The sequence below is a fragment of the Apodemus sylvaticus genome, chromosome 5 (genome assembly GCF_947179515.1).
Source record: "Apodemus sylvaticus chromosome 5, mApoSyl1.1, whole genome shotgun sequence".
NCBI classification, from domain to species: domain Eukaryota; kingdom Metazoa; phylum Chordata; class Mammalia; order Rodentia; family Muridae; genus Apodemus; species Apodemus sylvaticus.
In genome coordinates this window covers 88,297,520-88,319,778 of record NC_067476.1, presented here as the reverse complement: position 1 = coordinate 88,319,778, position 22,259 = coordinate 88,297,520, and the positions used below count along the sequence as shown (strand labels likewise).

General features: G+C 40.2%; 1 protein-coding gene across 1 annotated transcript in view; it reads right to left on the bottom strand.

The window, feature by feature from the left end:
- The window catches only part of Dcdc1 (doublecortin domain containing 1), a 75,531-nt gene that overhangs the window by 36,832 nt on the left and 16,440 nt on the right, over window positions 1-22,259 (bottom strand). Inside the window, exons 4-12 of the mRNA XM_052181387.1 lie at window positions 21,155-21,290; window positions 19,547-19,706; window positions 15,394-15,552; window positions 13,821-14,021; window positions 10,221-10,314; window positions 7,800-7,967; window positions 5,156-5,338; window positions 4,554-4,757; window positions 1,630-1,790 (exon numbers count right to left, since the gene is read on the bottom strand). Coding sequence (XP_052037347.1) covers window positions 1,630-1,790; window positions 4,554-4,757; window positions 5,156-5,338; window positions 7,800-7,967; window positions 10,221-10,314; window positions 13,821-14,021; window positions 15,394-15,552; window positions 19,547-19,706; window positions 21,155-21,290 — 1,466 coding nt within the window. The remainder of the gene's footprint in view (window positions 1-1,629; window positions 1,791-4,553; window positions 4,758-5,155; window positions 5,339-7,799; window positions 7,968-10,220; window positions 10,315-13,820; window positions 14,022-15,393; window positions 15,553-19,546; window positions 19,707-21,154; window positions 21,291-22,259) is intronic.

Below are 22,259 nucleotides of genomic sequence, written 5' to 3'. Positions count from 1 at the left end.
AAGGAAATTCCTAGAACTGTACAAAGAAACAGCACAGGCAAATCTGTAGGTAATTTTCTTTAGCAAAAGGGTTCAAGCTAACCAGAGTTGGGCGAACAAGCACTCAGGTGGGAAGCAGACTTAAGTTTTTATTCTAATGTAACTCTGTGTCTGAACTAACATCCTGTAACCAGTAGGTAAAAACATTTTAAAACCTGTTAACAGATGCAGACCACTAGCTTACACCTGTCCAAAGCCTAAGAATGTTATCAGATAGCATTATGGGCTTGCTTATAAAAGAGCTCACTCCATTTCACCTGCTTCTCTCATGTAACCATCAATGTATTTTAAAGTTGCATTGATTTATGACTTTGTTTTGTGAAGCTATAAAACTGCTTCCATCTTGGAACATGGAGTTTGGGGTAACCTAGATCTGTGTTCTCTAGCTATGGTTACTCAAAATGGCTTCATAACCAACTATCTCTTATTCTCTTTAATATAAAATTTTCTATAGTTTTTGTATCAATACTATATTCACTTGCTTCTCATGAAAATTTTGTAAGGAAAATGATTATTGGTATAATCAGTTATAAATGAGAGAACTGAGGTGAATATGGGTTCCAGAACTTGGCCAGTGTCACTAATCTGCAACTGGAAAATTTGTGATTCGAAACCTGGCATTCTGACTACCAAACTGTCATGGTTTGTATATGCTTGACCCAGGGAGTGGCACTATTAGGAGGTGTGGTTTGTTGGAGGAAGTGTGTTCTTGTTGGGGTGGACTTTGAGTCCTCCTCTTAGCCACCTAGGAGACAGTCTTCTCCGTTTTGCCTTTTGACCAAGATGTAGAACTTTCAGCTCCTCTGGCACTACACCTGCCATGGTTCCGCCATGATGAAAATGGGCAGAACCAGTAAGCCAGCCCCAATTAAATGTCCTTTATAGGACTTGCCTTGGTCACAGTGTCTGTTCACAGCAATGGAAACCTGAACTAAGAAACAAACCACAGCTGGGATAGGAGTAGGAAATCTCACACTGTGAGCACAGTGCTGCATCAAAACTGGCAACACTGGCTTTTGTTTTACAAAGCATTGTTCATGGCACAGACCCCTCCTTTAAACTGCAGGACATAGAATGATGTGAGCAGACAGTTATGATATGATGTCCTAAGAGGGCCATTAGCTTGAGCTTCTGGGGTTTCACAGAAGCAGTGGGAGCAGCAAAGTCAGGAAGGGAAAGCAGCAGGGAGGAAACATACAGCGGGGAGGCTGGCCCTGAAGCAGGAGAAAGAGATCCGCAACAATTTCTTCAGTGCTCCCAGTTGTTGGGTTCTGAGTTTTAGAACAAAAAGTGTTAGTGCTTTACAAAATAGTTAAATTGCCTACTGATGAATTGCTTTATTGTTTCAGTTCTAAAACTGGAATATACATTCTTTCTTCTTTTTGCTTATTCAGAAAGGTAAGAACACCATGAGAATCTCATTGATACTCTTTGAACCATTTACCAAAGTTGCTGGCTATAGTTTTGAAATTCTTGCACTGGTGACTATTTAAACTTTTCATAGTGGAGCACAGATAAAACCAACTAATGTCCACAGACGCCCACCAACCTTCTGTGTTTGGGGCAGCTCTGTCTTCTCTCCCAACAGACTCCATGCTTTCCTCTTGCCCCTTAGGGTCTCTCTGGAGAAGTTTTTCACCTATAGCCCACAGAACCAAGCCATGTAAGGTGAGGATGGTAGCTCCATCTCTGGCGTAGATTCTGGAAGCTGCTCTGGGGAGTTGAAGCCGTTCTGTGCATTCTGTAAGAAGCTGCACAACAGGTGTGGTAAAGATCTGATAGGAGGATCTAGAGAGGTGGCTCAGCACTTACAAGCCCTCGCTGCTGCTGAGAGAACCCCGGATCTGTTCCCAGCACCTGCGAGATGCCTTACAACTGATGATAACTCTATTTCCAGGGGATCCAGTGCCATCTCGCCATCCTGTGACCTCTGAGGGTACCAGGCATGCATGAACACTTACAAGCAAACAGAACACATAAATATAAAAAATAAATGATATATTAAAAACACTAACAGGAAATAATGATCACAATTGAAATCATTGTAGAAATCTGAGAAAACCCATTATTTTGAAAAAACAGATACTGAATAACTATTGATGTTGATTTTTTATTACAGTAGCTTTCTGTGTCTTATTGCTCCAATTTAACATGAGTCAAAGCTGCCTTTGAACATCCTTGACCCTAAAGTTGAAGCCCAGCTGCTGATATATTTCCCTACCTGAATATCTCATTTAAAGTGTGTAACTTAGAAATCTACTTTTATTTTGTCATATGATATGAGATTTTAATACTGTAAATTTGTGAGTGGTTTTAAATAGTTAATTTTCTAACCAAAACCAGTCACACATTATCATCCATTAACGCATTTTGCAGATGGGAAAATAAATCGTAAAGTCAGCCTTGTGGGCCAATAAGATGCTTCAGAGGGTTAAAATGCCTGCTACAAACCTGATGACCTAAATTTAATCTCTGGGATCCTTGTAGTGGAAAGAGGGGATCATTTCCCTCAGATTGGCCTTTAACATGTATAGTTTAACATGTACAGTTGCGTGTGTGTGTGTGTGTGCAAGAGTTTCTGTTTTTAAAAGATTCATTTTTGTGTTTAATTATATTCATAATTGTGCATCTCTGTGTGCACATAAGTGCAGATACCCCAGGAGGACAGAGGGGGTGTAAGATCCTAAGGAGCTAGAATTATATATACACTATTGTGAACTACCAGATGTAGCATGGGAGACACATTCATGTCCTTTGCAAGGGTAAACTCATAATTGTTGAGCTATCTCTCCAGATCTGAACAATGGTATCTTTTTTTTTTTTGCCTTATTTATTTATTTATTTATTATTAATTTTTTTAAATTTTATTCGATATATTTTTTATTTACATTTCAAATGATTTCCCCTTTTCTGGTTCCCCACTCCCCGAAAGTCACATAAGCCCCCTTCCCTCCCTCTGTTCTCCCACCCATCCCTTCCCACTTCCCTGTTCTGGTTTTGTCTTATACTGCTACACTGGGTCTTTCCAGAACTAGGGGCCACTTCTCCTTCTTCTTGTACCTCATTTGAAGTGTGGATTATGTTTTGCATATTCCAGTTTTCCAAGCTAATATCCACTTATTAGTGAGTGCATACCATGATTGATCTTTTGAGACTGGGTTACCTCACTTAGTATGATGTTCTCCAGCTCCATCCATTTGCCTAAGAATTTCATGAATTCATTGTTTCTAATGGCTGAATAGTACTCCATTGTGTATATATACCACATTTTTTGCATCCATTCTTCTGTTGAGGGATACCTGTGTTCTTTCCAGCTTCTGGCTATTATAAATAGGGCTGCTATGAACATAGTGGAACATGTATCCTTATTACATGGTGGGGAATCCTCTGGGTATATGCCCAGGAGTGGTATAGCAGGATCTTCTGGAAGTGAGGTGCCCAGTTTTCTGAGAACCACCAGACTGATTTCCAGAGTGGTTGTACTAATTTGCAACCCCACCAGCAGTGGAGGAGTGTTCCTCCTTCTCCACATCCTCGCCAACATCTGCTTGAACAATGGTATCTTAATAAGAAAAGCCAATTGTTTTCAACCCCAGAGGTGATTGAACAGGAAGGAGCAGGGAGTTGGCAGGGAAACACTATATTGTGTTTAATCCTACCTATAAAATATATTACTAACAGTCAGTATTGGGTGGGTTGCTGAGACAGAATTGTTCCTTTGGGATTCTCTTCTCTCTTATGACTACTCAGCCTCTAAGAAAATCACAGTCTTTGGCAACTTGAGATGCCCCAACTTAAAAGTGCAGTGAAACAATCAAACAAAAAAAGTGAAGTGAAACACCTTGAATTTCATGAATTCATTGTTTCTAATGGCTGAATAGTACTCCATTGTGTATATATACCACATTTTTTGCATCCATTCTTCTGTTGAGGGATACCTGTGTTCTTTCCAGCTTCTGGCTATTATAAATAGGGCTGCTATGAACATAGTGGAACATGTATCCTTATTACATGGTGGGGAATCCTCTGGGTATATGCCCAGGAGTGGTATAGCAGGATCTTCTGGAAGTGAGGTGCCCAGTTTTCTGAGAACCTCAACAAATACGTGTTCAGATGCTCCTAATGCTAAGTAAAGTGGCTTTTTTTCTTTTTTCAGACCTTTCAGGTGACATGAAGTTTGAAGTGCACAGAAAGCAAGAAGGAAAAAGATATTCTGTCCATCACGAGGGTGAAGACTTCCTGGTCCGTCTCTTTTCCCTCTTCCTTTACATCTGTACTCTGGAGTCAGTTGAAAATCAACTCATTGGTTTCTCACTGTTTCTAACCTTGTATCCAGAGAAAAACAACGAGGAGAAATGCCTACAGGAAAATGGATATCTTAATCCTCCTATCAGCATAAATTTGTGGATGTAGACAAGGATACTGATTGCTCAGTGTTGGGGTGATTCTCATCAGGCCTTGCCACCACCATTCTCACTAAGGTCACACACAGGATTTTAGTGATAGACACTTACCCCAGGGAATGTCTCAGCCACAATTAACTTCCCATTCCGATATCCATCCCCATTTTTGTAAGCGATTATTTTCACTGCCTTCAGGTATGAAGTTAACACACCACTCTGAGATTCAGTGCATGTGCTTGTCTTCATCTGTAAAGATGACAGACGCTTTTCATAATGTCTTAGGGTGTCTTCAGCTTCAGAAGAAGATAAATCAGCCTGGTTTGTTTAAAAGAGTGAATGTTGACATAAATTGTGTTATTTCTTCTTTGTTATTTTGTCATGTTTTTATTCCCCACTTAAAGTCTGCATGGATGTGCATGTGGGTGGTACCTATACTTGATAGTGCCTTCTTTAGTACTTAACAGCCACACAAAGAGCAGGGAAAGGTGTCTGTAGACTGCAGCAGCAGAAGTGCCCAATTAACATCGAAGGCTGGACAGAACTATTAAAAGACAATGTAATTTAAATTACAATGAGGAAGAAGAAATCAATGCTGGTGGATGGGAAGGTGCCTCTGAGGGAGATGACGTGGATGAGCAGGGATGAACCTTGAATGGGGAACCAATCAGAATGCATCCATGTTTCCAAATCCAGTGGCAGAGCTCAGTAAGTACCTTGGCAACACTGATGACTTTGAAAGGTCCTGGTGGCAAGACCTTCTGCTCCGAGCCTGAAACACAGGAGAATGGAGCCCTTGGAAACAGCTCTTTCAGCTCCTTTTTTGCCCTCATGAACCTTCCACAAGCCAGGCAGAGCATGAGTTTTCTCTTTCCTCCAGGTGAGATATAACAGTATCCCTAAAACAGGAGGAAAGATGCTTTCACTGGCTGCTTCTAAACCACAACAGTATTGTTATAGAACTCTTTACAGCATAAAGAAAGCACATTTGTCATCATCAAATGCTAAGTTTAAAGCTACAACCCAAATGCATCATGCTTAGTAATAATTATTTTTTACATTTATTTATTTTTTGGTTCTGAATGCTAGGGATAAGACACACATGAGTGGGGGTTAGAGGATACCTTGCAGAAGTTGGTTTTTTCCTTCTATGTAGGTTCCAGGAATTGAACTCAGGACCTCAGGCTTGGCAGAAAATGCCTTATCTGCTGAGCTAACTTACCATTTCCAATAATTAAACGTAATTCTAAAGTATTCTTTAACTCTGGAATGACTATTCAATCCTGGGGACCCTAACTTCTGTATAGAATTAAGATTTCTTTGAAGAATGGCCAATGCTATCCTCAGGGACAGGAAAAGTACAATATAACATCTTGTATATATGGTACATTTTACTGAGCATAGAAACTAAATCAATCCTGGAGTTAAGTAATATCAAAAAAGATGCAAGAGCCAAAATGAAGGTATCGAAACTGGCTCAAAGAAGGTCAATTTGAGACTAGAAAGAATGATAATTGAAACAGATGGACTGTTTTTGGGTATGTAAACTCCCAGAAGTTCATAACAAGGCTACCAATACTAGCAAAGAATGAAAAGGAGCGGGGACCTCATTAAGCATTGTTGGAAATGAGTTGTGGTTGATAGGCATTGACTTGAAAACTAACCATTGTGACTCTTAGTGTAGCAAATCAGAAAGTTTACCATAATAAAACCATGCCAACGCTGTTTGTGTGCCCTTTTGACTGGTGACACGGCTGTTCCTTTAGTCAAGAGGTAAGGTGTTTTTCTCCTTATTTGTGTGATTGTGAGCAAGCTATGTCACTGGCATTGGCCAATGACAACAGAAGCAAGAGACAAGCAGGTGCGTGATAGGAGTTTACATAGTGGAACTTGGGCTCTACAGCTAACGTTGGAGCCCTGAGACCACACTGGGAACTGGTTTGAGCCAACCTTCTTGAAAGTTGAATCAGTTAGACTTAATGCTTGAAAGTCACTATGTATGTGAGAGTCTACATCTTGGACAATACAGTCCTTAAACTACTAAAATCCCCACAAGATGGTTATAGACACTTTAGAGGCCCTTGTCAAGACCAGCAGAGCTACCCAGCAGAGCTCAGCCCAAACTGCTATCTCACAATGGTATATATTTTAGTTGGTGTATATATACACCAACTATATATAGTTGGTGTATATATAGTCAATGTATGTATTTTAGTTGTTTTTTAAGTTTAGCTAACATATGAGTAGAATTGCAAAGAATTAGGCATTTATTCTGCCTTTCCTTTCAAACCCTATTTTTGGCTAGTGAAATATCTACATAATGAAGTTATTTTATGATTAAAACTTTAGCAAATTAATGAGGAGAAAACAGTGTAATCAGATAAAATTGACTAATTTGAAGCAAAATGATAAGATTGGATGAATAGGCATTGAAGGATTGCCAAATATGGGGACAAATCACCAAAAGCATCATTAAAAACAGGACAGCTAAGTATGACTTCCAGAAACTAAATATGTAAAACATAGAGGGAAACCCGTGGAAGTTCTGAAGAACATGCCAAGCCTAGGTCTAATGACAACTCTAGCGTGCATCCCATTGATAGAGTTCATGCGGAAGGAGAAACAAGCTAAAGGCTGCTACAAGAAAACAAATCCAAATGCAGAGCCTGCTGCCTGACTATGTGCCAGGCTATGAACAGGATGCACCTGAGGGCCTCCTTTGAGTCTGTACTCAAGCTGACAAACAGTAAAATGAACTGTTAGGACAACTCAGAAAATTTGATCAAAAATAGTTTATTATATTGCTCAGATATCACTGTTAATTTTGTTAATCATGAAAATGGAATAATGATAGTGTCAAAAATATTCAAATTATAAAATTGTATACTTAATCTAGAAGTAAAATAATATCATATTTGGGATTAGCAAAAGTGATGACATTTTGATGAGAGCTGATTGTGTGTGGCGGGCAAATCAAGAATGCTGTTCTAATAATGTCTGCTTTAGAATATATATGGAATGCTCCACAATAAAACAAGGAGTTTTACACAGTCTGTCTAATTTACTTTACTTTTCATAATTTTCTTTCATTCTTTCCTAATGAGAATCTCAGAGTATAAATGATTTTATCAAAAATAGTATTCATGCCATACAGGGTGTGTGCACCATAACCCCACACGTGGGAAACTGGGAGATGACGATTGTAAATCAGAGTGACCTTTGTAGCATGACTCTGTCTGAAACAAACAAATTAGTGCTCAGCCTGTGTGAATTTAAGCTTTCCCATCAGAAAAAAAAATCTTCTTGCTTTATTAAATGAGCCTATTTTTCTTTCATCCGTGGGAAGCGGGAACTACTTACAGGTTGATCAATGTTTTCTTTAGTGACAGATGATGTGCAAAGGCCAGAAAAATTAGCTGCAGTAATTTCCTTATCCAGCGCTGTGCTGTGAAAAGCTACAAATGCCCTCTTATTTTCCATGTAAGCCCACTTTTGATTGGCAGCCCCATTGCTGTATGGTTTATATTTCTGAAAACCAAAAGACAGCAACAAAATATGGACTCAAATGGACAAGTGAGTTTATAAGATGGTATAGCAAACATTTGTTTTTAATTGTATACATTTAGAAAGTGCAGGCAATTACTCATAAATTACTATACAGTGATAACTATCACCAAATTTCTAACAAAATAGAATTATATAAATATTTCTTAATTTTCAACATATTTGATTCACAAAGCAGTAAAAATACATTTTTGTAATTCCATCATTTTTGACTTAATATTATTTTGTGAATGTTTCTGATATTTTTAAAGGATATTAACCATTTCATCTTAGGGATATTATGCTTTCTAATCCTCAATAGTTAAACCTGAAGGTTTTTGGAACATTCTCTATAATAAAAAAGGCAGTAGTCTCTCTATATATTTATACATACACATATATAATATACATGTATATATGTAAATGTATTATATGTGTATTATATTTGTACATTTGTACATATATGCTTGCATTCATATATAATGTAATAATATACAATAATTATCATATGTATATATACATGGATATCTATATAATACCACACATATACATGTGTATGATACATATTATATATAGGTATATACATATATACTATGTGTGTATGTATTATATATGTAAATTTACAAAATGTCTTCAGAAAAAACTTCTAGAAGGATTATTGATTAAGATTATTTAAAAGATTGTGCAATTGATCAAGAGAGCATTTTTAAGAAAGATTGACTTTCTCCTTTCCCAATAGTATTTGAATTTGCCTATTGCTTTTATGTTCTTGCCAAACATGCGTAGTATCTCTCCCAGCCCACTAAGTGAAAAACAGCAATTTGGTGACAATTTAATACGTATTTCATTGATCTTCAAAAAGTCTTTTTTAACAACTCAACTGAATATACAACAGAAACTGGACATGTATTTTAATTCTATTGCTATTGAATGTAACTTTTTATATAATTATACATTGTTGAATTATCTCAAGCATAACTAAAAAAATAGTTTCAACTTAACAAGTTGTAAGCTAGCATGTTAGCTCTAAGAATCCTTGTCATGATGCCTCAAGGAAGGTTATAACATACAATAACTACTCTACCGGGTAAGAGATTGATAATCAGGGAGGCCTGATTGCTAATTTAATGGGTCAGACAACAGAGTTCCTCCAAGGTCTGAAAAACCAAAGTCTAAATTCTAAGGCAATTGGAAAGGTTCTAACAGAACTAACCTGATATTTTAATGCTTTCTCACAAATTTACTATTTAATACATAAAATGATGAATCACTTGCAATTAAAAAAAATAACCTCTTGAAAGGTAATAGAAATTACCTTACAACTAAGTTTATTCCTTATAAAAAACAGACACATGGGGTGATATTAAAATCTGCAAATGATATTAAAATGATTATGAAGCCAACTGAGTGTGAGGCATCTGATAGGAAGCATGGAATGCTATGTGTGCTATGTCTTCAGAATAAATGCCTTGTCCTTGTTTATGAGAACGGAAGACATAATTAAATAAGACTCAGAATCCATCCTGATTCTGTGTCCTGATTTTGGATTCCTAACTGGAAAATTTCTTCACTAAAAGTACGGAAGAAATCAAATGCTATTTGGAGATTATTATTCTGCTCGATGGAAACTAGGGTGGAGCTTACAGAAGGGAAAGGCAAAGCTAACATTTTCCTAAGCCATATCTTGGCCTGGCAAGGTAAACACAAGAATTACAAGTGTCTGGTTATAAGGAAGGATGGCAGACAAGAGTTCCCTGGGTCTTTGCCCAAAACTCAAATGAAGCCTGCATTTAAGGTGCTACAGGTGGGCCTCTTAGCATTACTACTGTCCAATTAGTCCAAAAGGACTGAACAGGTTTTTTCCTCCAAGGAATCCTTGTCTGTGCTCCTTATAAGTGAATTTAGGGGCTCCTCATAGCTCTCAGCCCCAGAAGTTGCAAGCTCCGTAAATTCTGTTGGGAGGGTTTCTCATGCTTGCCAATGTGTGACTGCAGTAGCTGCCCCACTCTAGACTACCAGCAAGCCTACAGTCGCCACTGGTCAGAATGAACCAAATTGAGTTATCTCCATCTGCTTAATTTGAAGTCTAGGCAGAGTATTATGAAAAAGACATTTCACACTGACATTCACAGTAACTTTCTATGACAGCTATTCTTTTGCTCTGTAACAAAGAGGCACAGAGTCTCCCTGCAGCTTTGTGAGAGGTCACGGCTTCTTGTTGGCCTGTGCATATCTTACCTGAATGATAACTGGATAGCCACGGGCTTCATTTTTAGCTTTGGTCATAGACACTGCCAGTACAAAGTCTGGGTTGCTCACCAGGTGAAAGGTCCTTAAGAAGACAGAATCAGTCCCATTGCATAACATATTGTGGCCAATGTAAACGGAATTTCTGTACATTTCTTCTGTGGGGAAACCCAAGTCTCTTCACGTGTTACCAGTTAATCAGACAAATGTTATGATATTCTGATTTAGATATTATTAAATGTCCAGTATTATACCATAAGTAGAATTTATAAATAATAGTTCATGCTTTATCATAGTTTAATAATTCCTCATAATCTAATTTTCCCTGATTAAATCATGGTATGGTTTCTGTCACTAGATTATATCCACACTGATATATCATTATGGACCATGTTACTTTTACTGAGAAGTGTTAAAGATAATGAAATGGATTTTATAGTTATGCTACATGGGATGGAATCTTGGGTCCATGTCTTTATATTGTACCCATCTTCTCTATCTATTTTTCTTTAACGACCCCCTGTCTGCTCCTTCCTTTCCAATACCCAGGAGAAGACATGACAATGCTAAACGGGACTTAGACCACCCTTCTCTCAGGATGAGCACAGAGTATTTCCAAGCTCACTCAAGTCAAAGAATAGTCATTCCCCTTATATATTCAGCTGCGTGCATCAACCATTCTTGCATTAAAATTCAAGTAGGAATATTATTGTTTCTAGTGTGTTTCTGTAGGATTTCTGTGAGTGTGAATGTGTATGTTTCAATGTCTATATTTGTTTCTTCTGCTTTTACTTTGGCCTTTGTCTTACAGTAGTTTGTTTCATCCTATTTTGGTTTGTTTGTGTACATGAGTTTTTCATCTCATTTTATTATTATTTTTTAGATGCTGGTTTGAGAGAGAAAAAGGGGAGGGGAGAGGGAGAGGGAGGAAAAGGAGAGGTATGGATTTAGTTAGGTGGAGAGTCTGAATATCTGGGAGGAGTTGGAGGAAGAAGAAATTATAATCACAATATATTGTATAAATTTCAATTTTTAATTTGAAAAAAAGTAATCATTGGAACTCTATCATAATCCAGAAAGACAAGGTAGAAGGTTGCTTTAAATTATATATAAGTAATTCTAGGGTCCTAGTTCTACAGGAACAAAAATCTTGATGTTTTTAGTTCTTTGCTAAAGAACTAAAAGTTTGAAGTTCTATTCCTAGACTAATGCTTTCAATAACCTGCAATATTAATCTATGGTGGTGATGGTGCAGGATACTGTTTCAATTTTTCTAAATTTGCTGAGACTTGCTTTGCATTCTACAATGTAGCCAATTTGAAAACAATCTCATGGGCTGCTGAGAAGAAACTCTATTCTTTATTTTAGCATTTGAGTGGGATACTCTGTAGCTATCTGTTAGGTTCATTTGATTTATAATGTTATTTAACTCCAGAATTTCTTTATTTAGCTTTTTTTCCCCAGATGACCTGTCTATTGGTAAGAATGGACAACTGAAGTCACCACCATCACTGTGTCAGGGGCAGCATGTGATTGTGTTTAAATGCAATAGCATTTCTTTTATGAAAATTGGTTGTCCTTGCATTTGGGGTATATATGTTAAGAACTGTAATATCCTCTTGGCACATTCTTGCTTTAATGCATACCTAATGTTGGCTGAATGAATGAATTATGATCCATATAGTTAGTCATTTGTAGAGAAAACATCCTATACTAGCTTCTCATCACACAGACAGCAGAGCCCCAGTGGGTGGAGTAAAGAGACACTTCTAGCAACTCTGTTCAGCAAGTTTCTCTCCAGCCTTACCAACACAACCAGTGGCTATTGTGTACTGTCTATTGCACACAGTAGAGCTAGCTCCATTCCTGCCATGCCAGGATTGCTGATGCTACCTCCAAGAGCTTTTCCAATCTGCCCCAAAGTGCAGAATCATAAGCCATGGGCAACGCTGATATTTAGAGAATATGGTGAAAGTCACAGCTCCTTCTCATTAAGGAATACTTTGCATGGATGCCTGAATATACATCTGTATGCAAGAGACTAAGGAGATCACTAGAGACCCACTATATGTAATGGTAGAATTTTAAGCAGAGCAATAAAGAACAAACAAGAAGTAGTTATTTTCCTTGTTAAATCAATGTTCAAATGTACAGAAAAATAAATAGAAATGTGCAATGAAACGTAAACATTGCCAACATTCTGGCTTGTTTCATTTACATGAAACTTGACTTTTTAATTTTTGCAAGAATTTATTATTTATTTACATTTAAGTGTATGTATAAATACACGTCTGCTGTATGCATGCATGTGTGCATTCAGGTGCCCATGGAGGCCAAAAGAGGTTGGAACCCCCCCCCCAGAGTTAGACAGACAGTTTGGGGCCCACTCCTCTGTGGGTTCTGGGGATTGAGCTCTGGTCCTCAGTAAGAGCAACGGGTACTCTTAACTGCTGAGTAGTCTCTCCAGACTATTGCTAGAAAACCTAAAATAAAACCGACAGAAATATCTTGTGTTTTTAATCTCCAAATATACACTTAAGTGACCAGGACCCCCTTTCTATTTCAATATAACCATTGACTAATTATCAATAAGATTTGCAATATTTTGTGGAAAGCCACAACGGACCCTCATCAACAGCCCAGAGGGCTGGCAGGGTAAAGGTCCTGAGTAAAACAAAGAAGAGCCTCTCCCAACGAACTGCCAGTTAAAGGGAAGTTCTGAGATAAACCAAGGGATGTTCCAGCCTGCGCAAACACCAGATGTCTCCACCAGGCGACCCTTGACCCTTATCTCTTCCTGCTGAAACTGCCAAGAATGCCTTTGCCCCTCCCTTCTTTGTTCTTGCCTTGAGGCAAGCTCTTCCTCTGAAAGCCTTAAAACCTGTGAACCCTAGAAAATTAAACGAGACCTCGACAATTGAACCCTGCCTGGTCTCCTTCTTTCTCTCCCCCCTTTTGACCCTTAGGTAGCACCTCTTCGGAACCCTGAATAACTGGACCTGCTGGACGGGTCAATATTTTATTACTATAATCACATAGTCAAGTTGTTTTAGATTTCTTCTGATCTTCTCAAGTAAATATTGTGAGCATTTTGAATCTGGATCAAAGGCCAGACATTGAATTAGGTTAGTACATTTGATCAATAGTAAGTTGTGCTTACTCTATGAATAGAAACCACTTAATTTATTTTTATGAATGAAAAACTGGGAAGATACCTAAGTGGGAAGAGACAGGTAAACAAAGGTCTCCAAATATTTCAAAATTGGAAACATTTTAGAATTCTTTTTTAATTTCTTTCTGTTGAAAATGTAAATTAGATGAATACCTAGTCTTGAGCCAATGGCCAGGTAAAACTAAGAAACAAATAGATCTTTTCTGAATCTAACAGCTGGTAAAATTGTGTATAGCTTACCTAAAATTCTTACCTATCTCTCTGTCTCTTCTTTTACTAGGATAAAGAATTTTTAGCCAAGTAAAATGGAAATTCTGAGGTGATCAACTATATTCTTGCCTGCTGTGTGGAGACCATGCCAGACCTCTTAGGATCTCATGCACAGTTTGATGTTAAACCTCCCAATGCAATGGGTTTACCTGCTGTCGGCCTTGTGTGTCCAGTGTTGGAGACTTTCATCAGATTTCTTTTCCACCAAAATGACCTCTGTGCCTGAACGGGGTTTGGAGACTTGTACCCCCAGGACCAGCTGAGGAGCAGCGAGACTGATGATTTGCCCATCTCTGTATTCAAACTCCTGATGACACAGCTTCCATGATTTGCTATGCTTTGGGACATGGCTAAGAAGGAAATTCTGTTAGTAACAGTAAAATGGCCCCTGAAAGTGCTTGCACTGGAGACACTGAGTTCTTTTGGTGAGACCTCCCCCATGAGCTGTTAACCTCACAGAGGTAAATATTCCAGGAGCATAACAGCAAGGCCATGCCCACAGTGTGCCCATAAGCTGGTATGGAAAGTAGAATCCTGGGGTTGGGGGTGTTGTGCCAGCTGCTCCTTTAGAGGGTCTGAGTTTGGTTTGGGGCATCCAACTAGCTCACAGGCACTTCAAACTCCAGCCCCAGGGTTTCAATGCCATCTTTTGACTTCTGACAGCTTGCAATCACATATGACATACATTTACACACACACACACACACACACACACACACACACACACACACACCATGTTAATAAGAACAAACTAAAGTGGAATCCTGAGCTTATTTTATGAAAGTAATGAATGTTTATCTAACAGAAAATTTGAAAAATTTGCCAGTTAAGAGAAAGTTCAGACAGAGAAGTAGTACAGCAAAAGAAGAAAAGGTGAAATTCAAACAAAATAAGGAAGAGGAGAGGAAGAACTCAGGGTGAAAACAGAAAAATAATGGTGTTCTGTGCAAAATGAAAATATTTTTCCTTCTGTTACTTCTGGGTTCGGGGCTCCAAAATTTTCAGTAAAGAATTACCATAAGATAATAAGGATATACCGGGAAGTTCATTTAAATCAATCTCTTACTTAAGGGCATTAAAATATTAGGCAGATGTGCGACACATTGTAAACATCAGAATACGTGGACATATTCATCTGAAGAGCTGCATTAGGCTCCCACTCTGGGCATGATCTAATGCTAACTGCTAAATCTGCGGGATGGCTTAACTCATGTATACTAGTAATTACTATAATGTTAAGCAAAAGTCTAAAGATAAAAAAAAAATACAACATATGTTATATTCCTAACATTTCATTGGGTCAGGACCAGGACAAAATGTTTAAAAGGAAAAATTGTATTTTCTTAGCTTCTTGAGGGAATTGGGGGCATCTTGCTAGAGTGTTCAGTAATTTATCCACACATGCACTCAATGAATATGAAGCTTTGAATTCTGCTCCAAGTTCTCAGGACTCACAGGTGGATGAGACTACTGTTTAGTAGAAAGAGTATATCACATCACGTACCAAGACATTATATAACCCTGCACAGGATGAGCTGAAGAGTAAAGAACCTCCCCTTCCCACTAGTCCCAGATGCTTTGATCAGTATCACAAGACAAAAATGTACATGCTGGCACACAGTAGCAAATCAAAGTAAAAATGTTAAGGAATGTGCTTGTACCAGCATGAGGGAGTCCAAGGCCAGACAGGACCTACCAACAGAAATCCCTTGCACATTTTACCTGCATTTCTTTGGGGGCTGCATACTTTCAAAGAGCTCTTTCTCTGCCTTCTTTGGAAGGCTGCCATCAGCAGCAAGGTTGTACGAGGCGTCCTGCCAAGCATACTTGAACGTCCTGCGACAGGCTTCCATGCGGAGATGCGCTCTTGCATGAGAATCTCTGTTAAGATGTGGGGCAAAGTCAACTCTAAGAAGGCTGACGTGTGTTCATAGGGTCTCCATATACAGCCTGACCACAGTTTACAGGATATTGGTGTGTCTGTAAATCATATTTTCATGGGAGTATCTAGATTTGGAAATCCATACTTCACTAGTACACAATTCAGATCTTTTAGTAGAGGCCTATAGATAAAATCCCTCAATAACATAATAAACAACATTCATTTTTGCTATTTTAGTTTTGAAAAGCGTGTCCATATATTATATTGAAAAGTAATTTCAACAATTCACAATGAACATGAAATGACACTCCTAATACCAGTGTAAACTGAGTCCTAGTTTTTTGTCTGAAGCAGTATCGTCCAGATGATGAGGTGGCAAATGTTATAGATGTTAAGGAATCTTATTCTAGTAGAGGAATCTAAAGTGACTCAAAGCACAGCTGAACACATGCTTTTTAATTGAGAAAAGTACATTGAAACACTAGAATGCACGAGTGGTAGTTTAGATGCTCAAGGCACAGAAGCGTGGGAGTAGTGCCCACTGTCCAGACCCATAGATTCTAAACTCCAGGTTGCTGTTAGAACACCCGTGTTTTGGGTGGGACCTGGAAGTAGCATTATAAAGACTGTTTTTCCAAGGGTGGGATAGGCACACAGGCAAAGCAGCAAGTGTACTTCCGACCCAGCATGCAACTGGGTAAACAGTGTTCTTTCTCTGGGCTATACTGTAGACACTCAAGTGGTGGTGATAATTTTATATAACTACAAGCATTATGAAATGAGTGGAACCTTCCAGGGCAACCCTGCTGCTAACACATGTGGCTGTGCCCTTAGCAAGGGACAGGGCCAGCGCAGCTTATGGATAGAGATTGGAGTGTAGCCAAGGCCTCCTGAGCAAAAGCAGCTTCCCAAGCAAGCCTATCCCCAGTGGTTAAAAATACACCAGTGCCATCTTGTGTTTAAAACAGAAAGCACAGCCCTGTCACCCTCACCCTACAATCCCACTTGCAATTTACCAGCCTTTGAAAATATTCCTGAATGCAGTCAAGTCAGTGTTTGAAAAGCCTTTAAAACTATCTTGTTTAAATAATTAATTAACCAAATTGCTAATTTATCAGCTGCATCTCCATTAGTTTCTCATTCCTTTAAGCAATATTTATCTAGCACCTACTATAGGCCAGGTATAGAAGAACTCTTTGTGCTGGGTACAGCAATAAACAGGACAAGTAAGTTCTCAGTTCATGATGCTCACATTGTGTTGGGAAGAAGAAAGACAACAGACAAGGAAACAAATAACCACAGCTAGTGCTCCCCTGCCCCTGTGGAAGAAAACAGCATCCTGCAGGGAGAGCCTTGGGACCTGCTTTACTCTCAGAGACCTCTCAGAGGGCTGGGGCGAACTCCCGTATGTGAGAAAGAACACTCTAGTCAGAACCAAAGGCAACAAGCAAAAAAGCACATGGAGAGTTCATTTGACTCATCTGAGGAACAGGAAGATGCTGATGCGACAGGGCGAGGGCTTAGGGACGGAGATCCACACAGAGCTCTGAGTTTGCCTCCCATCAGTAGGGGTGGGAGCAGTGCCCAGGCTGCTCCTCACCCAGCTCCCTACAGGCGCTACCACCCATCTCCCCACAGAGCCGAGTGACAAAAACAGCCCTCTCAGCCCTGAAATCATACATACAAGTAACATATGGACTGAGCAGGTTAAACTTAGGAACATACATGTACATATGTATATTCACGTGATAGTGAACAAAACAGAGGCCCTGGGTTTGAAGGAGAGTAAGGAGGGACTTATGGGAGGGCCCGGATGAAGGAACGGGAAGGCGGAAATGATGTAATTAAATTATAATCTCATTAGAAAGAAAGAAAGAAGGGTCTCGTGTAGATTTTACATCCTCAGAGTGTGCTTCACGGAAGTCCCTCCTTAAGTCATCTCAATCCTCCCTTCTAGGGCCTCTACACAGACTGAGGGACTCCAGAGAAACTGCATGGTGACTTTCTAACATAAAGTTTTGTCAGCAAAGACACCCTACCAGACAAGAAGGAAGAGCATGAGAGAGGATACTGAAGGACATGGGACATGGAAGCCCAAGGAGGGGTGGGAAGAAGGTGGCTAGGCTGGAGCAGTAGAGCTTAGAGAGATCGATAAGGGAGGGGCGAACGAGAGTAACAGATGAAAGCCCGAAAACCCTGGAGCCAAACCCATGACTTTCCACGAAAAAGAATAAATAAATAAATAAATAAATAAATAAATAAATAAATAAATAAATAAGAAAAATAAAAGCATTTACATAACTAAAGAAGGCGATCTGGTCAGTCACGTTCAAGGAACTAGTGAAAATGGTGTCCAAGGAGGGACAACTGGGTCCCTGGTGAGGGTTCAGGCCTGTTGGCAAAACATGGAGTTTGGCATTGGAAGTGTGCACAAGGGACAGAGATTCTAAGAGTGAGTCACCAAAGCAGAGTTGTGAGTTATCAAAATTGTGAGTCGACAAAACTGCCTTGTGAGCCGGTGACACCTCCGGATGTGGGGAACAGGGTCCCAAAGCCAGCCTGGGATGCTTGGGTGAGACCCGCAGGCCTTGATGTGACTGATTTGTAACAAAGCAGATCTTTCTGCTCTAAGCCATTTCCTTTTCCCTCCCTCTGTTTTGTCTAAGTACGACATAGTAACTCAGAGACCAGAAGAATAAAAGGGTTGCTAAGAAAGTTTTTGTCTGATTCTCAAACTTTCACTGAAGATGCCACATGGGAGAAATTAGTCTCTGAAAGCAAAAGATACTTTCCAAATGACTGTGGTAGTTTTGAGACATGGGCTAGATGAATCATGTATCAGATTAAGAAAAGTGTTTCCTAAAATGGGCTTCCTCTATGTTGGTAGCAAGATGAGTCAGTCATGGCTCAACAGGGGCAGGCACCTGTTGCCTGGACTGGCAACTTGAGTTTGATCCCCACAGCCCACAGAGGGAAGAGAGAATTAAGCCTTTGTCCTCTGACTTACACACCTGCACTGTGAAGTACTTGCATGCAAAATTAATAAATCTAAAAAAAAAAAAGGCCTGTAACAAGGATAAGTGAATTTAGGCAGTCGTTGGAGCTTTGTTCTGGAATGAACTCAATTACTCCCTTAGTCTGTCTGTAGAACACGTGATATAGAGCCCTTTCCCCGGGGGAGACAAGAAGGACCAGGAGAAGGGCTCTAGCAAGGACATCCATGCACACTACTGTTGAAAGCAGTACTGATGGTGAAGTCACTACAGATGAGTGTGCAACAAGAACTTGAGGCAGGAAGATGTATCTGTAATGGACCTTAGGACTGTGTCACCTTCAGGCCACTGATTGTCACCTACTAGAACTTGGTATGTTAGACCATGAAGAGATGTGCCATGGGGGAGAGACTATGAGGTACAAATGGGGTCACTGGCAGGCAGGGGTGAGGCAGCTGAGAGAAGGTCTTTATTCAACTTCTCAGGGTACACACTCGTCACTGAAGAACTGTGTGAAAAAAATCACATGTTAGCCAGGTACCAGTCCACAGGTGACCTTAGATGATTTGAAAAAAATGACTCTATTGGAGATCTTCCAGAAACCATTTCAATGGCTCAGAATGACTGTGTTTGCCAGGATAGAACATGGTGAATTAAAAAAAAAATAAATGAGAAAGAGAGAGAGAGAGAGAGAGAGAGAGAGAGAGAGAGAAAGGAAGGAAGGAAGAAGAAGGAGTGGGGGAGGGAAGGAGTGGGGGAGGGAGGGAGGGAAGGAAAGAAGGAAAGTGCAATGCTAAGGTGAAGTCTTTTTTAAAAATCATCACATGGTGGTTACAACACTGCAAGGAGAGGAAGGTGATGAAAACTACTTAAGCACGGTGTCTTCAAGTGACCATGTTTCAGAAACTTCTCTGAGTCCTCCGCATGGGCTCCACACTAGGGCATGCATGGGCTGAGGTCACAGAGCCCTGGTCCCTTTCCAGCCACAGTGATTACTTACAGAGTCTCTGTGGGAGCATCTCTTGTTATTAAAGCAGCATTTCCCATCTGCCTCCCCTCTGGTCCTGCCACTTGCTTCTCCTCTTCAAAATCAGCTACAGGTTTATTCACGACAAGCTTGCCCCCACACACAGGGTCACTTTGGACTTCTAAAACAAGAGCTGAGAAGAAATGAACAAATTGCAAAGACATACTTACAGCCGTAGAGCACTGGGAATTTAAAATACACACTCACACAAGGACAAAACGTGTGTGTGTGTGTGTGTGTGTGTGTGTGTGTGTGCGTCCTTAGATTGTTCTCTGGGGCTCAATCATGAAATTCAATACTGTGAAAGATGCATGTGAAACCTCAGCATTAAATTCATGTGTCAGGTTATGGCTTTTCCTTACTCTGCTAAGAGAAAAAGGAATCTCACAAGGAAAAGTGAGATGCTACTGAGAAAAGGGAAAATACAAAGACAGAAGTGGGGGTCGGGGCTGGTGGTCTGAAGCCAACTATATGTTGTTCCTCTGAAATCATCTGTCTTGGTTTATATTTTTAGATGGGGCTTCCCTCTAGGGACTGGGTCTCACTGCTAAGGTGAACTAAGCTGGCCAGTTAGTCTGTCTTTGCCTTCCCAGTGCTGGGAGCACAGGTGGTTACCCTTACACTTGACTGTTCTCAAGAGTACTGGCAATCAATCCCTGTGGCTAGCAGTTTGCTGACTGGGCTTTCTCCCCAAATCCTAATGACAGTTTTTGACATTCAAACACCACACTATCCTAAGATAACAACCATGTAAGTCAGGAAATGCAGCACCGATGCAGTGTTTCACAAGCCTCTCCCTCCTGCTGACCTGCAGGGACAGTGGTAAAAGTAATCCTATTTCCCCCTATTGGCCTTACTGTGCAAACACTAGGGAAACATCAGGACTTGGTGGCATGATCTCTCATGTCTCCATGCATATGGGCTTGGCTTTCTGAAGGTACAGCTATGACCTATAATTTGCCGAGATGGTTTCTGGAAACTTCCTAAATTAAGTAAGGGTGAAATGGCTCTCCGGCCAAGATTTCCAAGGTAGCCCAGAGGCCACTGCCTGGCTTCAGACAGCTAGACAGAGCAGGAAGCAGGTTTAGCTGGCCAGGAAGCAGAGGCCACTCAAAATACTATCTGGGCCAAATGAATGAATATGTTACTCCAGACATAGACTCCAGCCTGGGAGCCCAGACACAAGAGGATCTACATCCTAAGTTTTCCTCTCAACCAATTGGGGCTCTGCAGACTGAGCAGTCCTAGAGCCCTCCCTAAGAGCTTGATTACACAAACAGATGGTACAACATTAAAACATGATTGGGCATTTAATCCTTTTCGTTAATGAGAATGCATGGTGCTCAGAGATAGCTATCTACCTGTAAAAGATAAAAGAGATTAGGTTGAGTTTTTTAAAATCTCTTTGCTCTTCCAAAGTACATTAGGTAACAAAATATGCACCCCTGTTAAATATTCGTTAAATAATGAGGCTAAAGAGCTAAACAGCAAGATGCCTGTTTAAATAAACACGAATTTTAAATATAAAGCAATATCATCAGGCATGTTAGCACATCAAAGTAAGATAACTTCAAAGCTTACCTTCCACCTTGCGCATGCTGCAAAAGGTTTTCATCTTGGAAATGTCAAATGCAAGGCTCCTTAGGAAGACTTGCTTCCTTTGTTGAGCAATGGAGACGTCAGGATCGATCCAGTGTTCTCCACATGAAACATATACCTGTCAAAGACAGGAGCCTGTGCTATGGGGTCTGAGGGGTCGAAGCACCTTGATTGGAAACACCTCAAAACAGAAGGAATCGCAGCAATCGGAACACCTTACAGTGGGAGAATGGCCAAAGTGCAGTGTCGTGGAACACCACCCAGTAATGCAAAAGAAGGAACTGCCGAGAAAGGCACCGATTCTGCAGGGTGCACGGAGGAGGCAAAGCCTTGACTCCATGCATTGTCAGACCCCAGGCCTCTTCCTTGCTTGCCAGCAGATGCCAGCCTTTCATACAACACAGCATGGAGCAGCAAAAGCTCTTCACAGCCTTTTTGCAATTCCTATTGGACTGTAGTCACAAATAAAAAGGCTTTCAAATATGTTTTCTTCCTTGAGGGAAGGGAAGAAAGGAAAGAAGGAAGGACTGAAATGCAGGTGTGGTCAGACACTGCCAAACTGTGACAGTGGCCAGTGTGAGCTGATGGTCCTTTCAGTAAACACAGCTTCACTGGGAAAGAGGCCTGCCCGCTTGTTTGCATGCAGTCAACTGCTGGTATTGCAGTGGAGACCCCCATAGGCGCCACGCCCTAAGATCTTCACTACCTGTCCCTTCCCAGAAAAAAATAAGATTCCCTTGCATAAATGGACTGGTAGTATTACATAAGCACTGAAATATTAATGTAGGCTAGAGACATGGCTAGCAGTTAAGAACATGTACCACTCTTATGGGTCTAGGATCCCCGCATCCACAATGGTGGCTCACCACCAACTGTAAGTTAGCTCAAGGAGATACAACACCCTCTTATGGATTCCAGAAGCACTGCACAGATGTGTACAAATCCATACAGAGACAACACACACACACACACACACACACACACACCTTGTTAAAATTAGGTAGTCAATAAAGGGCTCATCCCTGAGAGAGTCTAGTTCTTCCTCCCCCAGCACTCATTAGTTGCCTCAAGTTCTTTGTCCAGGCCT